Source organism: Salvelinus sp. IW2-2015, linkage group LG4q.1:29 (assembly GCF_002910315.2).
Source record: "Salvelinus sp. IW2-2015 linkage group LG4q.1:29, ASM291031v2, whole genome shotgun sequence".
Taxonomy (NCBI): Eukaryota; Metazoa; Chordata; class Actinopteri; order Salmoniformes; family Salmonidae; genus Salvelinus; species Salvelinus sp. IW2-2015.
Window position 1 is genome coordinate 21,501,614 of NC_036842.1, and position 18,863 is coordinate 21,520,476.

The 18,863-nt window shown below is 43.1% G+C and overlaps 2 protein-coding genes and 1 pseudogene across 2 annotated transcripts; 1 reads left to right on the plus strand and 2 right to left on the minus strand.

Annotated features, from left to right (window-relative positions):
- Nucleotides 1-6,113: 6,113 nt before the first annotated feature.
- LOC111961105 (growth arrest and DNA damage-inducible protein GADD45 gamma) lies at nucleotides 6,114-7,705 on the minus strand. The gene is made up of 3 exons (XM_023983219.2): nucleotides 7,526-7,705; nucleotides 7,190-7,397; nucleotides 6,114-7,072 (listed from the first exon to the last, which is right to left on the minus strand). The coding sequence occupies exons 1-3, from the start codon at nucleotides 7,624-7,626 to the stop codon at nucleotides 6,959-6,961; spliced, it is 423 nt and encodes a 140-aa protein (XP_023838987.1). The 5' UTR covers nucleotides 7,627-7,705; the 3' UTR covers nucleotides 6,114-6,958.
- A 3,314-nt stretch (nucleotides 7,706-11,019) lies between these two features.
- Nucleotides 11,020-12,655, plus strand: LOC111961653 (growth arrest and DNA damage-inducible protein GADD45 gamma-like). The gene is made up of 3 exons (XM_023984083.2): nucleotides 11,020-11,246; nucleotides 11,360-11,567; nucleotides 11,685-12,655. The coding sequence occupies exons 1-3, from the start codon at nucleotides 11,104-11,106 to the stop codon at nucleotides 11,796-11,798; spliced, it is 465 nt and encodes a 154-aa protein (XP_023839851.1). The 5' UTR covers nucleotides 11,020-11,103; the 3' UTR covers nucleotides 11,799-12,655.
- Nucleotides 12,656-14,132: 1,477 nt separating this feature from the next.
- LOC111960852 (serine/threonine-protein kinase NIM1-like) lies at nucleotides 14,133-15,976 on the minus strand (annotated as a pseudogene).
- Between the last annotated feature and the right edge of the window lie 2,887 nt (nucleotides 15,977-18,863).

The following is an 18,863-nucleotide window of genomic DNA, read 5'->3' on the forward strand; positions in this document are numbered from 1 at the left end:
GATAGCTCAACTAATTGAAGAGAAGCTTTACTAAGAGCAGAGAAACACTTCATCCATTTCCAATCAGAACCCGTGGTATTGGTTATGGTTGGGGAGTGCAATGGGTGCAGGGGCTGAGCTGCTGTTGGTTAGTAAAGGCCTGGCTCTACTAGACGAGTGATAGTGATCCCTGAACAGATGAGATGCCTGCTCCCATATGGCTGTCCTCTGGGAATCCTTTGTGCTGTGACTGATGGGCTCCCCTTAATGCCTACCATCCTTAAAGGCTCTTTCTCTTCCAACCCAACCCATACTAGCAGCTCCACCCATCCCTCTGCTCTCCCTCTCTCCTTTCAATGGAGAGCCCACATTGTCCTGGCAAAGTGTGCCTTTCGTTTTGTACATAAATCCCGCACCCGCCCTCTACTCTACCCCCCCTCTTCCTCCTTCCCTGCACCCCTCCACCCTGCACACTCTGGTCTAGACTTTGTGTTTGTGAAAAGGACCGTCTCAAATCTCCTCTGCAGCCACGGCAGCTGCTCCTGGACCTCACCATTCTTTCAGAGATGAAACAAAAGGGGGGTATCAATGCACCTTTGTGCAATGCCCCTCTTCCGCACCCTACCCTTTGACGAGGGTGTAAGAGTGGTGGCTGAGCTTGGATTTTTTTTGGGGGGGGGCTACAACCACATTAGCCATCTAATGTGGGCCAAGACCAACCCCTCCCCTCCGGGAGCCCCTCAGAGCACAGCTGGCAAGCCCAGCCTCCTCAGCAAATCCTTACAGACCCCTCCCAACACTGTACACAGACAGACAGACAGACACAGACAGACACAGACAGACACAGACAGACAGAGCTGAGGAGAGTTACAAGAGGGGATAGGGGGGTTCAGGAGTGAGTGTATGCGTGTGTGTGGGGGTGGGCTTCAGATTTACCTCAGGATTGTCTGGTTGAGGAGCCGTGTTTTGGCAACAGTTGACAACATGTCAGCACTGGGCTCCATGGTTACAGCACTAGACATGACCAAACTAGAAACCCCACCACATAAACACCCACACTGGCATCACACACTCACAAACACACCCTTACACTGATATTGGTACTGAATACACTGTAACATACACACATACTCACTTAACCAATGCATTCACCTACCACCTGCTGCCATTCTGCTCTGTCTGGGAGATAGCGGTGTTTGGATATACAGTACAACCCAGTAAATTAGGAAGAATTTCAAGCACAGGCACGCAAGATAAGGATAAATCGTTTTTATAAAAATGATAGTGATGCAGTCATGGAGCTGACCAGTATTATTCACAGTACATAATTAGAGGATTTAGCATATCTTTATGTTGTGAAACATATGAAAATTAATTATCAGATTAATCATGAATTCAAAGAGGAAATGAGATAAAGCCAACCACTGGTGATTTGCATATGAATAGCTGAGGAGGCGGGGAAAAGTGTCTGTGTGTATGTGTGTGTGTGTACATGCGCATGTGCGAGAGTCTGTGTGTGTACTTGTGTGTGCACACGTTTATTGGTTAGGGTCCAGAGAGCTGTAGTCCATGCGATTAAGATTATCAAGTAAAAAGGTAGTCATTCATTGACCGTTTAGTCATTCCAATCGAATCATTTAATTGACTCTCCCTAAAAATAGAACCAAACAGAATCTCACTGGTACTGCAGACTAGGGGTAGTGGAAGATGTCACATCCCCCTCCCTCAGCACCATCTGCTGCTCCTGGGGCATCTTCAGCTCACTATGAAGAGAGAGAGGGGGCCGTTAGTGTTGAAAAGACACTTGAGAAGAGCCATGTGGTTGGAACAGAGCCCTTGTAAAACGGGTGGAGACGGGGGGCAACCGGGGTTTGGTGGAAGGGGGACAGATAATGAAATATTGTGACACAGGGCAATTAAAGCAGCCTCTGCTGCCCACCTCCGCACATTAGACACTGCACATATCAGAGCAGCTGTGAAGTGCAGAGATAGAGCAATAGAGAGAGCACCATCCCTGTTGGGATGCACAGCTGCAGAGCACATGCTTTCATATCAGTGCATGAACCTCATGGGGGTACTACCATTAACATTGCATTAGGCTTCAATCTCTCTCTTCGTGCAGATAAGTGAATAAAGCGTCCTACTACTCCTATTACTGCTCTGTTCTGGAGGAGGGGGGGTGGGGGTGAATGAGTCCTGGCTTGTGCCAGGCACAGTGCTCTCCTCCTCTTTCTCCTCCTCCTCCCTCCCTCCTCCTCTCTTTGTCTCATTATGCAGGGAGCAGATGATCAGTGTTTGTGGTCTGATTGCCGGGCAGATTTTGGGGTATTGGTAGTAGGTTTTGGGGGGTTCGGTTGGGTTTGTAGTCTGCAGGCGCTCGCTGTCTGACGGGGAACAATAGCGCTGCTGCACACTGACACACACTGCGCTTGGCCACTAATTAAAAAACCATTCTGGGGGCTGATTTGATGGCTGCATTTGGCAGCTCAGTGCAGGGCCGCAGATCTGGAGGTCAGATAGGAGTGCTACTGAAGGGGGAGGAGATGGAGAGGAGGGGTATTCAGATCTGGAGGGTCAGAGTTGGGGCATGAGGGCTGGGGCAACTGTTGACTACTACATAGAGCACAAATGCCTTAAGAATGAATGAAGCATGCTGGGTCAGAATGACTTCACAGTTTGTTTCCAAAAGCAAAAAGCCACAGAATGTTCTGAACTTCCAATGAAAGACAGCTATTCACGAATGGCGTGTGGCAGGAGCAAAAGAGCACAGTGAAAAGCTTGATATACAGTGGGGCAAAAAAGTATTTAGTCAGCCACCAATTGTGCAAGTTCTCCCACTTAAAAAGATGAGAGAGGCCTGTAATTTTCATCATAGGTACACTTCAACTATGACAGACAAAATGAGAATTTTTTTCTCCAGAAAATCACATTGTAGGATTTTTAATGAATTTATTTGCAAATTATGGTGGAAATAAGTATTTGGTCAATAACAAAGTTTTCTCAATACTTTTGTTATATACCCTTTGTTGGCAATGACAGAGGTCAAACGTTTTCTGTAAGTCTTCACAAGGTTTTCACACACTGTTGCTGGTATTTTGGCCCATTCCTCCATGCAGATCTCCTCTAGAGCAGTGATGTTTTGGGGCTGTTGCTGGGCAACACGGACTTTCAACTCCCTCCAAAGATTTTCTATGGGGTTGAGATCTGGAGACTGGCTAGGCCACTCCAGGACCTTGAAATACTTCTTACGAAGCCACTCCTTCGTTGCCCGGGCGGTGTGTTTGGGATCATTGTCATGCTGAAAGACCCAGCCACGTTTCATCTTCAATGCCTTGCTGATGGTAGGTTTGTACTTTGGTCCCAGCTCTCTGCAGGTCATTCACTAGGTCCCCCCGTGTGGTTCTGGATTTTTGCTCACCGTTCATGTGATCATTTTGACCCCACGGGTGGAGATCTTATCAGTGGTCTTGTATGTCTTCCATTTCCTAATAATTGCTCCCACAGTTGATTTCTTCAAACCAAGCTGCTTACCTATTGCAGATTCAGTCTTCCCAGCCTGGTGCAGGTCTACAATTTTGTTCTGGTGTCCTTTGACAGCTCTTTGGTCTTGGCCATAGTGGAGTTTGGAGTGTGACTGTTTGAGGTTGTGGACAGGTGTCTTTTATACTGATAACAAGTTCAAACAGGTGCCATTAATACAGGTAACGAGTGGAGGACAGAAGAGCCTCTTAAAGAAGAAGTTACGGGTCTGTTGAGAGCGAAATTGGCTGTTTGGGAGGTGACCAAATACTTATTTTCCACCATAATTTGCAAATAAATTCATTAAAAATCCTACAATGTGATTTTCTGGATTTTTTTTCCTAATTTTGTCTGTCATAGTTGAGGTGTACTACCTATGATGAAAATTACAGGCCTCTCATCTTTTTAAGTGGGAGAACTTGCACAATTGGTGGCTGACTAAATACTTTTTTGCCCCACTGTATTTCTTGTTTCTTTTGTTCAGCTGTGACATACAAACCTGTGCATGGAGTAATGACTATATAGGAGTGGTTTTGTAATTCTATGTCATCTTCAGGTGTTTCCGTAAGCTACTCAGTCACTCTTATACTATTGCATAAAACACCCGTATGATATTTTGCTCCTTATTTGAGAGTGCAACTGAATGTTTCAAGCAGACACACCACATGGACTGCACATCTCTTTTTGTGGTGCAGGCGGCAGCAAACTGACACATAGTTCAGGAGTGAACTCAATAGATAAGTCAGCTAATAACAACCAAAGGTTCCTCTACCACACATCAACACTCCAGTACAAAAGTAGAACCCGGCCTCCCGAGTGGCGCAGCGGTCTAAAGCACTGTGTCACAGTATGTGAGGTGTCACTACAACCCCGGGTTCAATCCCAGGAAGTGTCACAGCTATGACCGGTGAGACTCATGAGGCAGCACACAAAAAAAGTAGTGATCTGGATGAATCTTCAAAAGACATTTAGCAACACCACTATCCTCCATCCACTGCCTCTAAATCTACCAGTGATGGGGAGTAGTGAACTACATGTAATTACATTTGGTAGTAGTTGAACTAAACTGAAATATTGGTAGTGTTTTCAGTAGTTGTTGCCGTGTAGCAGTGTAGCTAACTACAGTCTACATTTTTTTTTGCAAAAATAACAGAAAATACGCATAAAGTAGGCAAGATTTCCTTTCTTTTTCAGCCTCAGACCTGCCTAATTCTCACTTGAAACAGTTTTTGAGTTTAATAGGCTAAATTACTTCCAACGTTAAGAAATTGGTAGCTTGGTAAAGTTTATTTCAAGAGTAGCTTCCCCAAAATTGAAAGCTACCACATGCAGCAGTCTGTACTCACAGGACTGATTAGAGGCACAACACCTAAACACACCTTGACCATAGAAGTTAGAATCAGGTGCAAGCTCTAGTTCACAGCACCAACATAACTATAATCCTAATCCTGCTGCAACATGCAATTGGAAGTAGGTGTGAATGCTATGCACCATCATCATTAAACACTGTCAGGAAATTTGATGATGAATTCAATGTAAATAGATGTGCCTAATTACCATATGAGACAATGATTAAGGCATTCAACCATATCTCAACTCTTAAGTGGCTAAGGACATCAAGTGACAATATATAATCAATGTATTAATGATCAATCACTCTGGTTACCTGCCATTTGATTAGTGGACAGAAACTCCAATTGTTCTCCTGTACTGCTATACTGTATATGCTACTAAGCTGTGTGTGGTTGTGGGTCTTAAGCTCTTCAGTGTTGGAGAAGCTACTCTGAAAATATAGTTTACACTGGAAGAAGTTACGCTACACTAAAGCTACCCTTAACAAACATATAGTTTACTTAACTAAAGTTTATTTGTATAAGTAGTTCACTAAATCCAAACTACTTTTTGAACATTTTTATTTAAATCTGAAATGTCAGACTACAAAATGCAAGAGCAGCTCACTCTGGAGTTAGATGTTAACAACAAAACAAAAAAAGAACGGAAATCTTGCCTACTTTACCCATATTTTCTGTTCTTTTTGCAAAGGAAAGTATAGGGTAGTTCCGGTAGTTAGCTACACCGCTACATTGGCACAAAGTAATGAACTACTGAAAACACTACCAAGATTTCCATTTAGTTCAACTACCACCAAGCTACAGCCAAATGTAATTCAACGACTAGTTGAACAACATGTAGTTCACTACTTCCCATCACTGAAGCTACCTGTATGTTGGTGGAGGAGAGGTCTGAAAGTTAGGGCTAACATATAGGGATCCCTTCAACTGAACCTGGGATGCTGTAAACACATACTACCACTGCCAGATATGCCTCTCACAGGTAGATGCTTCAAGAGGTTAGAAAAGACATAGACCTGCAGGGGCAGTAGATTGTAAACAACGACACTGCACACACATGGCTATGACAGGCCATGATGATAGGTGGCAATTAGGATAGACCACAGTACATCAGGCCTATGGGATGTACAAGTGTTGGGTACTGGTAAGAGCACCAAACAGTGTGTAAGAGCTAATGTTTATTTACAAATGCTGGATGGGAGACTGATGTGTTACCACACTTAAATGTGTGTCTAGTATGTATAGAACATTCAAGACCCAAGATTTACATTCAACTTTTTATTCATCATTTTGTCATACAAGTAATGTCTACAGCGAAACCTTTAGAAAATAACAAATGTATTCATTCATCTATCTTCTTTCTTATTTTTTGACATAATCAAGAATTCAACAGTAAAACATTTTAGAGAACAACAAATGTAATGTATCTTTCTTTTTAGTTGTTGACATAATCAGGAGCTCAATATTGTAACATTTTAGATAATAACAACTGAAATAATCTTTCATAAAAATGTTAATAAATCTCATGTTAAAGGTCTAAAGTTAAACCTTTAGAGTATTATAAGTACATTTTTTTGTTTTCTTTCTGTTTTTTGTTTTTGTCATATTTAAATCATCTAAAGTGAAACCTTTAGAGAATTAAGACAATTCTGGAAAGTGGGAAGTATATAGCTGAATGCAACGGTTGTTATTGCTGCTCAGCAAGAAGACATTTTAAAAGTCCCTTTTTAAGAACGCTTCTTCTTGGCACCGCTTCTTCTCCTACTGCGCGTGCTTCAACGTGAGACGTTTGCTCTTTGGACCACAAGATGCAGAACTCGCTTCTCCTTTCTCTCCAAACCTCATCCGCACAAAGAATGAGGGCCATTTTTGTTGCTCTCGTGGCATACCTGACCTCATTCACATAAAGAATGGAAGTCATCTTGGTATGGACGGGACAAGAGACAACGAATCGCGGGGGCCACTCGGGCCGGCCACGCGCTGCCTGGATCGGAATCCTCCTCAGGAGTATCCAGGGATGAGAAACAGTGTCATCCTGTAAACGGATGAGTATTTCCTTATAGGTTGAAGGTTTACAGCATCTCAAGAGAGAAGAATCAAGTTCCAGATCAGCGCTCAAGAAGGGTGATCTCTGGAACCCAGTCGTTCAGACTGCGGCTCTCCTCACAGAACAGGTGCAGCTTCTCCAGAGCAGCGTCCTCCCAAGAACCATCAGCTGGGTTCTGTTGACAAACAAAAGGGGAAAGGAACATTAGTCACATGGACACAATGAGCAGTTCATAACATTCTATATTATTCAATGTTTGAATTAAATCACTTTGAGTTGTAATATAACATACCGTGATAAGACAGCAGTGGGCATCTTCAAGCTGGCCAGTCTTGTCACCAACAATCTCAGCCAGGCGCTGCATGTCGTTCACTCTGACGATGCTGATGTCGTTGTCAAAGCAGAAAGACTGGATGAGGGTGAAGTGGATCTGGAGAGCAATGTCACACTCCCACTCCTCATCGGTGGCCAGAACGCAGAAAGACACGCTGTCTGGGTCACTGTTGAGATAGAAAAAATGTACTTTCATTAGTCAATATTATCATAAAATAACACAATTGTGTCAGTAAATGAGTAAATGTCAAGAAAATTATAAATAAAGCACACGTTTAGTAGATAAAATACTTACTCATTCATTATTTTGGCACTCTCATAGACACCAACAGTGAGGCGATCCTCACACTGGGCAGACTTGAGAGCTTCCTTCAAAGATTTGCCAATAGCTTCCATCTTGAAGATAGATAGTTAAGTTTGTAGAGCTCAGTTGAGAAGATGTTGATGAGGATAAAACAGAAGTACAGTATGTTTGTGCTGTTTGTTAGAAACAGCTCATATTTATAGGCAAGACCCGGTACACACGCGTTCTGTGATTGGCTGCTGGGCGACAACGCACGAGTGACCCCCCCTAGCAGGCGCGTGTCTAAAGACAAAACTATTGAAGAAAGGACAGGGCAGTTTCGATTGAATGGATCAAATACGAAACTCCCTGACCTTTATCCGATGTACTGGATTAATTAATTCAGACTCGTGCAGGGTCGGTTTGAATGATAAGATTATTAACCTACTGTAAAATCCACAACCATATCCAAGTTTAACACTAAGGGCTTCCAAACTACATAAAGATATCGCTACAGCGTTACTTTCTACATTTGTTCCGTTTTTCTGATGCACCCTTCATGATTCAAAAAGAGTATGTTTATATACCAACTTTATGTAGTCAGAAAGATTTCTGGAAATCTACATTTATTTAGACGCAAAATATTATTGTGTTACTTACTTTAATATCCAGAAAACTGAATAGGCATTTATTGGAGAACAGAATTGGCCCAACGTTTCTATTGGCATCCGATTATGGCATGCGCCGCTGCTTTGCAGGGCTCACTTCAGGCGCGTGGCATCTGCAGATGCCTGTATCTCTCTCCATAGCAACAAGATCCCATCTGTCTGTGGGGGAAGGTGAGGGGTCAACAAAGAAAGCTACTGCTGCATGATACAAGCACAGATAATTCTGCACCCGCAATGCATAATGGACAATGACTTGCTGCTGCTATTATGCATAGCCGACATAAAATGTTTGTCTCTGAATAAGAAATTGTTAGAGCGCGTTACTAAATAGATTGATAAATAGCCACCGCTATCCGGCCACCACGCAATACCCTGTCCTGAATTTAGTCACTGTCACTAGCCGGCTACCACCTGGTTACAACCCTGCACCTTAGAGCCTGCTGTCCTGCATACATATACACTTTAATGATTGAACACTGGTCCCTTTAATAATGTTTACATACTGTTTTACCCATTTCTGATGTATATAGGCCTACTGTTTTCTAGTCAAGGACATCCTATTCAACTATTGCTGTACATATACAGTTCTGTCCTACATATTCTTCAGATAGGCAATACAGACATATTCTATGCACATACTGTCCACAATGTCTACACATCATATCACATGTAGGCTATATATATTTATTCTCGGGACTCCACATTGCGTGTCCTAAAATGTATATATTTCTTAATTCCGTTCTTTTTTAGATTAGTGTGTATTGTTAGATATTACTGCACTGTTGGAGCTAGGAAGACAAGCATTTCACTACACCCGCAATAACATCTGATAAATATGTGTATGGACCAATACAATTTGATTTGATTATGATTTGATTTTAAAAAGCACAGAGGCAAACGCAATAGCTGGGAGATTGTAATATAGTCTCACAGCTTCCAATATTATTGTATTGCATTGTATACACAAAGCATCCTACATTGTGACCACAGTCTTTCAACATGCAAGTTACAAACCCAACTTAATCTTGCATGCCCCATTTGATTATTTATTATAGGCTACTAGGAACCAACATGATTGCTACCAGCAGTCAGCCACTACTAAATTAATAGAACGTTGTTTGCTATTTGCTAATGGAAAGTATGATTTGTCTGGTTGTGTGCTTTGGCTAATTTGCGTCTGCACAAATAAGTCTTGAGTCATGGCTCAACGTGCAGCATGTCATTCGCCCGAGCAAGCCATGACTTGAGCCAGGAACACCTGTCAAGCGCTACTGGGGAGGGGGACCCCGTCCGACAGATGTGCTACTCTCTGATTCAAGGAACTCAATCTGTTATGTTTGTAAACTGTTGCGCATTAACCTATGCAAGCTATGGGTTGTTGTCGTGCATCAGCCATTTAAACTTCTCAACTAATGATTGCCTGATAATAAACCAATGATTGCCACAATCAATTAGTTTGTTTTGTAGCAAAATAACCTTGTTTGATCAAAAAGGCATATTTTTGTTTTTATTCCAAACATTTCGGAAGGATTCAACCCTGAGCTGCAATTTAGGCTCGTGGCCTCTTTTTTTGACCATACGCTCGCCTTATTCACATTTAAATTGGATCAAAACTCAGACAACAGATTTGTTCGTCCAGTGAATGTAAAGACTCGCGGACAACAGGAGCAGCGCGCCTCGGGGTCGGGGTCAGCCAGGGTGACAGGGGGTGTCCTCATAGCGGTCCTCCATCTGCTGCGCTGCTATCCATCAAACAATGGCGCCGAGTCAATCACCGACCCTCTAGAATTATAGAATTACTCAAGCCAATTCTAGATTATTTTATGCACCTTAAATGTCACCAAAGTGGATAAAAGTGGGCCAAACTGTGCCCATGTCCAAATGCAGTGGCTTGAAATATGCCTGTAAGGTATATGTGTTTCTTTAAACTTAGGCTACCTGTTGACAGTTATATTCTAATAAAGGATCATTAATAAGGTGTGCAATATCTGGATTTGGACATAGGCTTGCTCAACTTTTAGAATTACTTTTATGGAAAAGCATGGATCTTCATTGGTCCATGTGTCAAAAGTAAATAAATAAAACCATGCAGAGAGTTCGGACCGCTGATGTCGATCACGTGGTCAGTATAGGCCAGCAGTGCATAATGTGAGGCACACACGGTGTCCTGGCACGCGCGGTTAATTTGCATTTGTATGGAGAGCGTGATAATAGGAGTTTCTGCGGACACAATAGGGGCCGTTTTTGATCAGGTTCTACAGATTGCCACCTGCCTTCTCCAAAGGGGGGATGGTGCGTCTTATTCACTTTATTTTCACCATGTTATGCACCTTCACCTAAAACTGAAATTTAGCCTACATAATCTTAATCAGAGACAATTCGGGCACTTTTAAGCACTTTACGCAGTTTGATTAATCAATTGCCCTTCTTTGGATGTTTAGTTTCAGTAGGGAATAGTCTGATTTGATAAATGATCATGACCCTAAAGCATCTCTCGAGGCCATTGGCATCAGTGCGGCATTTGAAACTATAAAAACTCACGTAGATTTGCAATGAAAAATATGACAGCCCAAATCTCTATTTTTTCTAGTTAAACATGTAGAAAAGTATAAATATTATAAATGCATATGAACGTAATGCAACATTATTTATTTTCGGTTGGAGAGCATGCCTTGCACAGAAAAAGACGTGCCGTAATGACCCCTATCAATCTGCCATGAGCTAGAGTGGGACAATGACATTAGCATACCAATGCACCATTCAGGTCAACCAATCAGAGCGCTGTGTATTTACAGGGGCCACGAGCCCAAGGGTATTAAAACGCAGCACAGTCCCTTCAGACTCACCAAATCTTTTCGGATTTATCCTCCGACTACACTACCTCTCACTCACGAAGTTCCTTTTGAAATATTCTGCATCATCATGACTCTTGAGGAAGTTCTGATCCAGAAGTTCGCTGAGCGTGCCCAGTGCACCGGCAAAGCACTAGAGGAAGTTTTGTTCTCTGCTAAAGAAAATGACTGCCTGACGGTTGGTGTCTACGAGTCTGCTAAAGTTATGAATGTGTAAGTATGAGTTTCTTGAAATGCTCATGTAAAACTTATAATTTCTATCTATGTTTTAATCATTTTGAAGTCATTTTGCATATACTTATGGTGCTTCTATTTTTTCTTTGCAGTGACCCAGACAGCGTGTCTTTCTGCGTTCTGGCCACCGATGAGGAGTGGGAGTGTGACATTGCTCTCCAGATCCACTTCACCCTCATCCAGTCTTTCTGCTTTGACAACGACATCAGCATCGTCAGAGTGAACGACATGCAGCGCCTGGCTGAGATTGTTGGTGACAAGACTGGCCAGCTTGAAGATGCCCACTGCTGTCTTATCACGGTATGTTATATTACAACTCAAAGTGATTTAATTCAAACATTGAATAATATAGAATGTTAAGAACTGCTCATTGTGTCCATGTGACTAATGTTCCTTTCCCCTTTTGTTTGTCAACAGAACCCAGCTGATGGTTCTTGGGAGGACGCTGCTCTGGAGAAGCTGCACCTGTTCTGTGAGGAGAGCCGCAGTCTGAACGACTGGGTTCCAGAGATCACCCTTCTTGAGCGCTGATCTGGAACTTGATTCTTCTCTCTTGAGATGCTGTAAACCTTCAACCTATAAGGAAATACTCATCCGTTTACAGGATGACACTGTTTCTCATCCCTGGATACTCCTGAGGAGGATTCCGATCCAGGCAGCGCGTGGCCGGCCCGAGTGGCCCCCGCGATTCGTTGTCTATTGTCCCGTCCATACCAAGATGACTTCCATTCTTTATGTGAATGAGGTCAGGTATGCCACGAGAGTGACAAAGATGGCCCTCATTCTTTGTGCGGATGAGGTTTGGAGAGAAAGGAGAAGCGAGTTCTGTATCTTGTGGTCCAAAGAGCAAACGTCGCACGTTGAAGCACGCGCAGTAGGAGAAGAAGCGGTGCCAAGAAGAAGCGTTCTTAAAAAGGGACTTTAAAAAAATGTCTTCTTGCTGAGCAGCAATAACAACCGTTGCATTCAGCGAAATGTTTCCCACTTTCCAGAATTGTCTTATTTCTCTAAAGGTTTCACTTTAGAAATGTAATCATGGCAAAAAATAAAAGCCTTTTAAAAAGATAAGAAAAAGTATTTACTCCTAGGCCTAATGCTCTAAGGTTTTGACTTTAGAACGTTTAACGCTGTCAAAACCAATACACATTTAATACATTGGGCAACTTATAATGCTCTAAAGGTTTCACTTTAGGATGTGTTTATTAACTTTGTCAAAAAAAAGAAAACAAGAAATTAACTTATAATGTTCTCACTGTTTATACTTAACATTTTAAACATTTCATTATGTTTAAAATGAAAAATAAGACATTGATTTATAATTCTTTCAATGTTTAACTTAAGAAATGTTTATGAAAAAAAACAATAACCTAATAAAACTGCATATTATATTTTTTGTCATGTGTTCTTTATTAAGTTTGGAGGGTAGGCCTACTTATGAAGGCAGAATGTGGGGAGATTATTGGGTTGACAAAGGTTTCGGGCAAATTTGCATAGCAAGCGCTAAAGTCTATCATCTGCTCACTGTTATCCCTTCAGTAAAATTCTGTATTCCATCCGTCTCCTCTCGGCTGATCTGCATGTGTATAGGGGCGCACAATAGCTGCGCGCGCTCTGCTGTCACATCCAGCGGTCCACACAGAGGGTCTATTGTATGAACGTCGCTGGACTGGCAGATGTCTCCATAGCCACGCTGCGCCATCTGCCGCTCTCTGCAGTTGGGGGTCGGACGGAGGAGGAGTCGAGGGTAGTTTGAGTGCAAAGGGGGCTGGAATTGACTGGTTTGGGGGCTTGGATAGGGTCTGGCTATCATCTGCTGCTCTGCCAGATGGTGTGGGCTTTTGTTTACATGGGGTCGAGCAGGACATTGGCTTTTGGAAGCACTTCATACAAAGAGGCTGGATAGTAGCCCTAAATTTGATTGCATAGGCATTATCCTATATTTGAAACCCACCTGTTTCAGATTAACAAAGAAGTTCAATTTGGTGGTCCAAGCCTGCATGAATGTCAATTGGGTCTTTATAGCACTATATTTCAAAAATATTTAGGTATTCAAGGATTAATAAATTCACAATGGTAGTTCAATTTGGTGGTCAAATATAATACAGAGACAAGCACCTGTGCAAAATCAATCTTCTCTCAGATTAAACAAAAAATCACAATGACAAAAAAATCCTCTGGATTTCAGAGACTATCTATGATCTCCGCAAACAACCAAGGAGTGTCTTTAAGCAATACTCTTTCAGCACATTCTTCATATTTCATGCAGTCTATTGTATACATGCAGTCTAAAAGTATACATATCACATAAGGTTGCTTTTTAAATTCACTTTGATGGGGCTCATTTCATCAGGAACATTTATACCCCTATTTCATATCTTACATGGGGCTTGCAACACCAGGATAGTGGGTTTGATTCCCGGGACAACCCATAGGCTTACGTGAAAAATATATGCACGCATGACTGTAAGTCGCTTTGGATAAAAGTGTGTGCTAAATGTCATATATTATTGTATTATAACAATCTTACTTCAAATCAAAGCTTATTCGTCATGTGCACAGAACACAAATTTCACAAAACAGTGAAATGCTTTACTTGCAAACCCTTCAGCAACAGTGCAATAGCAATATAAGAAATATAACACAGCAGTGTACAGTAGACAATAGTAAATCATAGAAAAAGAGAATAAGCAATGCTGAGTTGATAAAAAAGAGACATCAGTCCTTCAGGCCAATGTTTCAGTACCTGTGTGTTACCACAAATGTCCGTATTCAAGTTCAATAGAACATTTGTGGCTGTATGATGCTGAGTGAATGTTCAATGGATTAAAGCAGGCTTATATAAGGACCCATGTCCAGGCTGGTCACTTACTGAAGGACACATAATTTGGAGGAGTGCATCAGACCTCTGTAGGCCAGGAGGCCCTCTCTCTTAGGGTCCTGGACCAACCCTCTGATCACAGGCACAGTCTCGGCGCCACGCCTCTTCTGGGCGCGGTGTAATAGGATGCGGTAAAGTCCGGTGATGGGGCTGCCCTTGCCCTGGTTGTTGCGTATATGTTCCATGTTGACACCCAGCTCCTCCAGGGAGGCCCTGATCTCCGCCTCATCATCATCCAGCTCCCCAGGCTCTGCATCTGTCAGGCGCAGAGGGTTGAGGGGGACCGGTGGCACCACTGTCCACGGGTACTCCACAGGGAGCAACCAGTCACAGCCCAACATCTGGTCCACCGCATAGCGATCCGCTGGCACAGTCTTAAGGATGCCCCGAATCAGCCGCTGGCACGGGCCTGGTACCCAGGGCGGGAGGGTGTAGACACCTTCTATAACGGCGAGCCTCAGCTTGCCCATGGTGTCAGCCTGGAAGGGCATGGTGCCGGTCACCATGAAGAAGAGCAGGACGGCCATGGCTCACACGTCCACTGGTGGCCCCGCGTAGCACTCGTCCCTGAAGAGTTCAGGCGCGACGTAAGGGGGAGAACCACAGAAGGTGTCCAGGATGTCGCTGCGGGTGATGACCTTGGTGCTGAAGCCAAAGTCAGCCACCTTCACACAGCCATTACAGGTGTACAGTACATTTTCTGCCTTCAGGTCCCGGTGGATTATGTTTTTGTCATGCTGCAAACACAAACAATTGACACACTATATGAAATAATTTGACTATTCACATTGACTGAAATAATATATTTTATATTAATTCTGTACTGGACTTTATTAAGACCTGTGATCATATTGCTGATCCTATATGTGAATTAAATTGAATATTACTGACCATGTGTTTGATGGCAGACAGGATTTGTGCGAAGGTGATCTTGGCCTCTGCTTCTGACAGCCTACCATCGGAGCAGATGTGTGTATGGAGGTCCCCTCCCCCAGCGTACTCCATCACCAGGTAGAGGCGGCTGTGTGACTACACCACCTCGTAAAGACGCACAACATTGGCATGCTGCAGGGCCTCCATACAGGAGATCTCCCCGGAGAGTAGCCTCTGGACCTGAACATCCAGCCGCGTCTTATGCAGCACCTTGATGGCCACCTTGTCTGGGGGTGAGAAGGAGAGAGTCAGATGTTGGATAACTTGAGACAGGTGTTTTCCTCAGTTCAGTTTCAACATGCTTTACTGTGGTGGTTTCACAGTCACACTAATGAATTGCTTTGCTGTTATCATCATTACATGGATGATACATTTATCCAAGTTGTTGATGAAGTTCTGTATGGTCAGCAGTGTGACCTTTACCTTTGGTGAGGACGTGGAAGGCCATTTTGACGCGGGAAAAGGTTCCAGATCCGATCTCACCACGGACCTTGTAGAAGCCAATCCTACGGCCCATGATCAGCTCCTTGATGGTCCGCTCATCCTGACACATTTCGGTGGTGAGCCTTTTCAGGGGGGTGAGGCGTTGGGGAGGGTCGGCCCCCTCCTCGTCCTGCCCACCTTCTGAGCTGACTGACAGGCTATAGAGGCTGGGGCGAGGCCTCCTGGAGGACATCTGGTACTGGCCCCCTGGCATCCTTACTGCTCCTCAGGGCTCAGGGCGTGGCAGGTAATGGAAAGGAACTGACTGTGGAAAGGAAATCTCAGCCAAGGGAGTGGCTCACAATTTTGTCTAAGAACACAGCCATGAATAAAGAATGGTACCAACACATCCTCCGAGAGCTTCTCCCAACCATCCAGGAACAGTTTGGTGACGAACAATGCCTTTTCCAGCATAATGGAGCACCTTGCCATAAGGCAAAAGTGATAACTAAGTGGCTCGGAGAACAAAACATCGATATTTTGGGTCCATGGCCAGGAAACTCCCCAGACCTTAATCCCATTGAGAACTTGTGGTCAATCCTCAAGAGGCGGGTGGACAAACAAATACCCACAAATTCTGACAAACTGAAAGCATTGATTATGCAAGAACGGGCTGCCATCAGTCAGGATGTGGCCCAGAAGTTAATTGACAGCATGCCAGGGCGGATTGCAGAGGTCTTGAAAAAGAAGGGTCAACACTGAAAATATTGACTCTTTGCATCAACTTCATGTAATTGTCAATAAAAGCCTTTGACACTTATGAAATGCTTGTAATTATACTTCAGTATTCCATAGTAACATCTGACAAAAATATCTAAAGACACTGAAGCAGCAAACTTTGTGGAAATTAATATTTGTGACATTCTCAAACCTTTATTTCACGACTGTACGCCTGTTGTATTCGGCGCACGTGACAAATAAACTTTGATTTGAAGTCAGTATTTTACAATGCGTTATATGATAATACCAGCTTGATAAGAGAGAACACCTTTTTACATATCTCACTTTACAAGTTTGAAAACTGTCGCTCAGATTTAATCGCATTTTCAAGTCTCTCAGCATTTATGGATCCCCACACAGCCGCTTCAGAAGTCATGGTAAAATTGATCAAATCCTTTCTATGGAACCAGTGGGAGATGGAAAAAAAGATCCCCAATCCTCCTCAATGTCTGTTCAAACCTGAAATGCAAATATCTAACTCCATTTAGCTTGTAGTCTTAGATTTCCACTAACTGCCTCAGAATATGTCTATTGCCATTTTCTGTGGTCTCCACAGCTCTGAGCTGTACACAAGGTTATGGTCATGTGAAGCATCATCCTATTCAAATGTCAGAGTTAAAGTTAAATGAACTCATAGCACAAAGTGTTCTCACCCCTGTCTCTGACACTGTCTACTCACCTCTCCCCTTGCAGATTAGGAATCAAGGTGGTGTCATGCAGTCTAATCCCCAAACTTTATTTAGATGTATCTCAATCCCCTAAAGATGCTAATGTGAAGGGCTACAAAGCATGCAGAATTGTAATGCGTGCGTACTGGCGGTAGAGAAGTCAGGCGCAGGAGAGCAAAGACTGTGTTACAACGGCGCAGTTTAATGATAGAAATCACCGTGAACAAAAACAATATATACAATGGGACAAAAACCCTAGACATAACGTGCACAAGCACTTACAATAAACAATACCGGACAAGGACATGTGGGGAACAGAGGGTTAAATACACAACATGTAATTGATGGAATTGAAACCAGGTGTGTGGGAAGACAAGACAAAACAAATGGAAAATGAAAGGTGGATCGGCGATGGCTAGAAGACTGGTGACGTCGACTGCCGAAAGTCGCCCGAACAAGGAGAGGGACCGACTTCGGAGGAAGTCGTGACAAGAATAAGGGTAGAAGGGATCATAAAGCATACAGTACCAGTCAAAAGTTTGGACACACCTACTCATTCAAGGGTTTTTCTTTATTTTTAATATTTTCTACATTATAGAATAATAGTGAAGACATCAAAACTATGAAATAACACATATGGAATCATGTTGTAACCAAAAACGTGTTAAACAAATCAAAATATATTTCAGATTCTTCAAAGTTGCCACCCTTTGCCCTGATGACAGATTTGCACACTCTTGGCATTCTCTCAACCAGCTTCATGAGGTAGTCACCTGGAATGCATTTCAATGAACAGGGGTGCCTTGTTAAAAGTTAATTTGTGGAATTTCTTTCCTTCTTAATGCGTTTGAGCCAATCAGTTGTGCTGTGACAAGGTAGGGGTAGTATATAAATGATAGCCCTATTTGGTAAAAGACCAAGTCCATATTATGGCAAGAACAGCTCAAATATGCAAAGAGAAACAACAGTCCATCATTACTTTGGTCTGATGAGCCCAAATTTTGGTTCCAACCGCCGTGTCTTTGTGAGAGTGGTGAACGGATGATCTCCGCATGTGTGGTTCCCACCGTGAAGCATGGAGGAGGAGGTGTGATGGTGCTTTGCTGGTGACACTGTCTGCGATTTATTTAGAATTCAAGGCACACTTAACCAGCATGGCTACCACAGTATTCTGCAGCAATACGCCATCCCATCTGGTTTGCGCTTAGTGGGGCTATCATTTGTTTTTCAACAGGACAATGACCCAAAACACACCACTAGGCTGTGCAAAGGCTATTTGACCAAGGAGAGTAATGGTGCTGCATCAGATGACCTATCCTCCACAATCACCCGACCTCAACCCAATTGAGAAGGTTTGGGATGAGTTGGACCGCAGAGTGAAGGAAAAGCAGCCAACAAGTGCTCAGCATATGTGGGAACTCCTTCAAGAATGTTGGAAAAGCATTCCTCATGAAGCTGGTTGAGAGAATGACAAGACTGTGCAAAGCTGTCATCAAGGCAAAGAGCGGCTACTTTGAAGAATCTCAAATATTTTTATTTGCTTAACACTTTTTTGGGCACTACACGATGTTATTTCATAGTTTTGATGTCTTCACTACTATTATACAATGTAGAAAATAGTACAAATAAAGAAAAACCCTTGAATGAGTAGGTGTGTCCAAACTTTTGACTGGTACTGTATGTGCACTGCACTAGGGTTTTAGAAAGGTGAAGGAATGTGCATTTTTGAACCCTTTGGCCTTGACTGTAGGTTAGAGAACACTAGTTCAATGTAACCAAAGGGCTTCCGTCCGTGTCACACAAGGTTTACCTCTTGATTGTAGCAAGAGACGTGAGGATCAGGGGGATGTTCCCAGAGGGAGATTAGCTCAGCCTGCTCCCTTCAGACACAGCACACCACATATAAAGAGATGA

Coding starts and splice junctions, on each gene's coding strand:
- LOC111961105 (XM_023983219.2), bottom strand. CDS start 7,626: ATGGAAGCTATTGGCAAATCTTTGAAGGAAGCTCTCAAGTCTGCCCAG. Junction 7,398..7,525: donor AGTGCCAAAATAATGAATGA/GTAAGTATTTTA, acceptor CTATCTCAACAG/TGACCCAGACAGCGTGTCTT. Junction 7,073..7,189: donor CCCACTGCTGTCTTATCACG/GTATGTTATATT, acceptor GTTTGTCAACAG/AACCCAGCTGATGGTTCTTG.
- LOC111961653 (XM_023984083.2), top strand. CDS start 11,104: ATGACTCTTGAGGAAGTTCTGATCCAGAAGTTCGCTGAGCGTGCCCAG. Junction 11,247..11,359: donor TCTGCTAAAGTTATGAATGT/GTAAGTATGAGT, acceptor TTTTCTTTGCAG/TGACCCAGACAGCGTGTCTT. Junction 11,568..11,684: donor CCCACTGCTGTCTTATCACG/GTATGTTATATT, acceptor GTTTGTCAACAG/AACCCAGCTGATGGTTCTTG.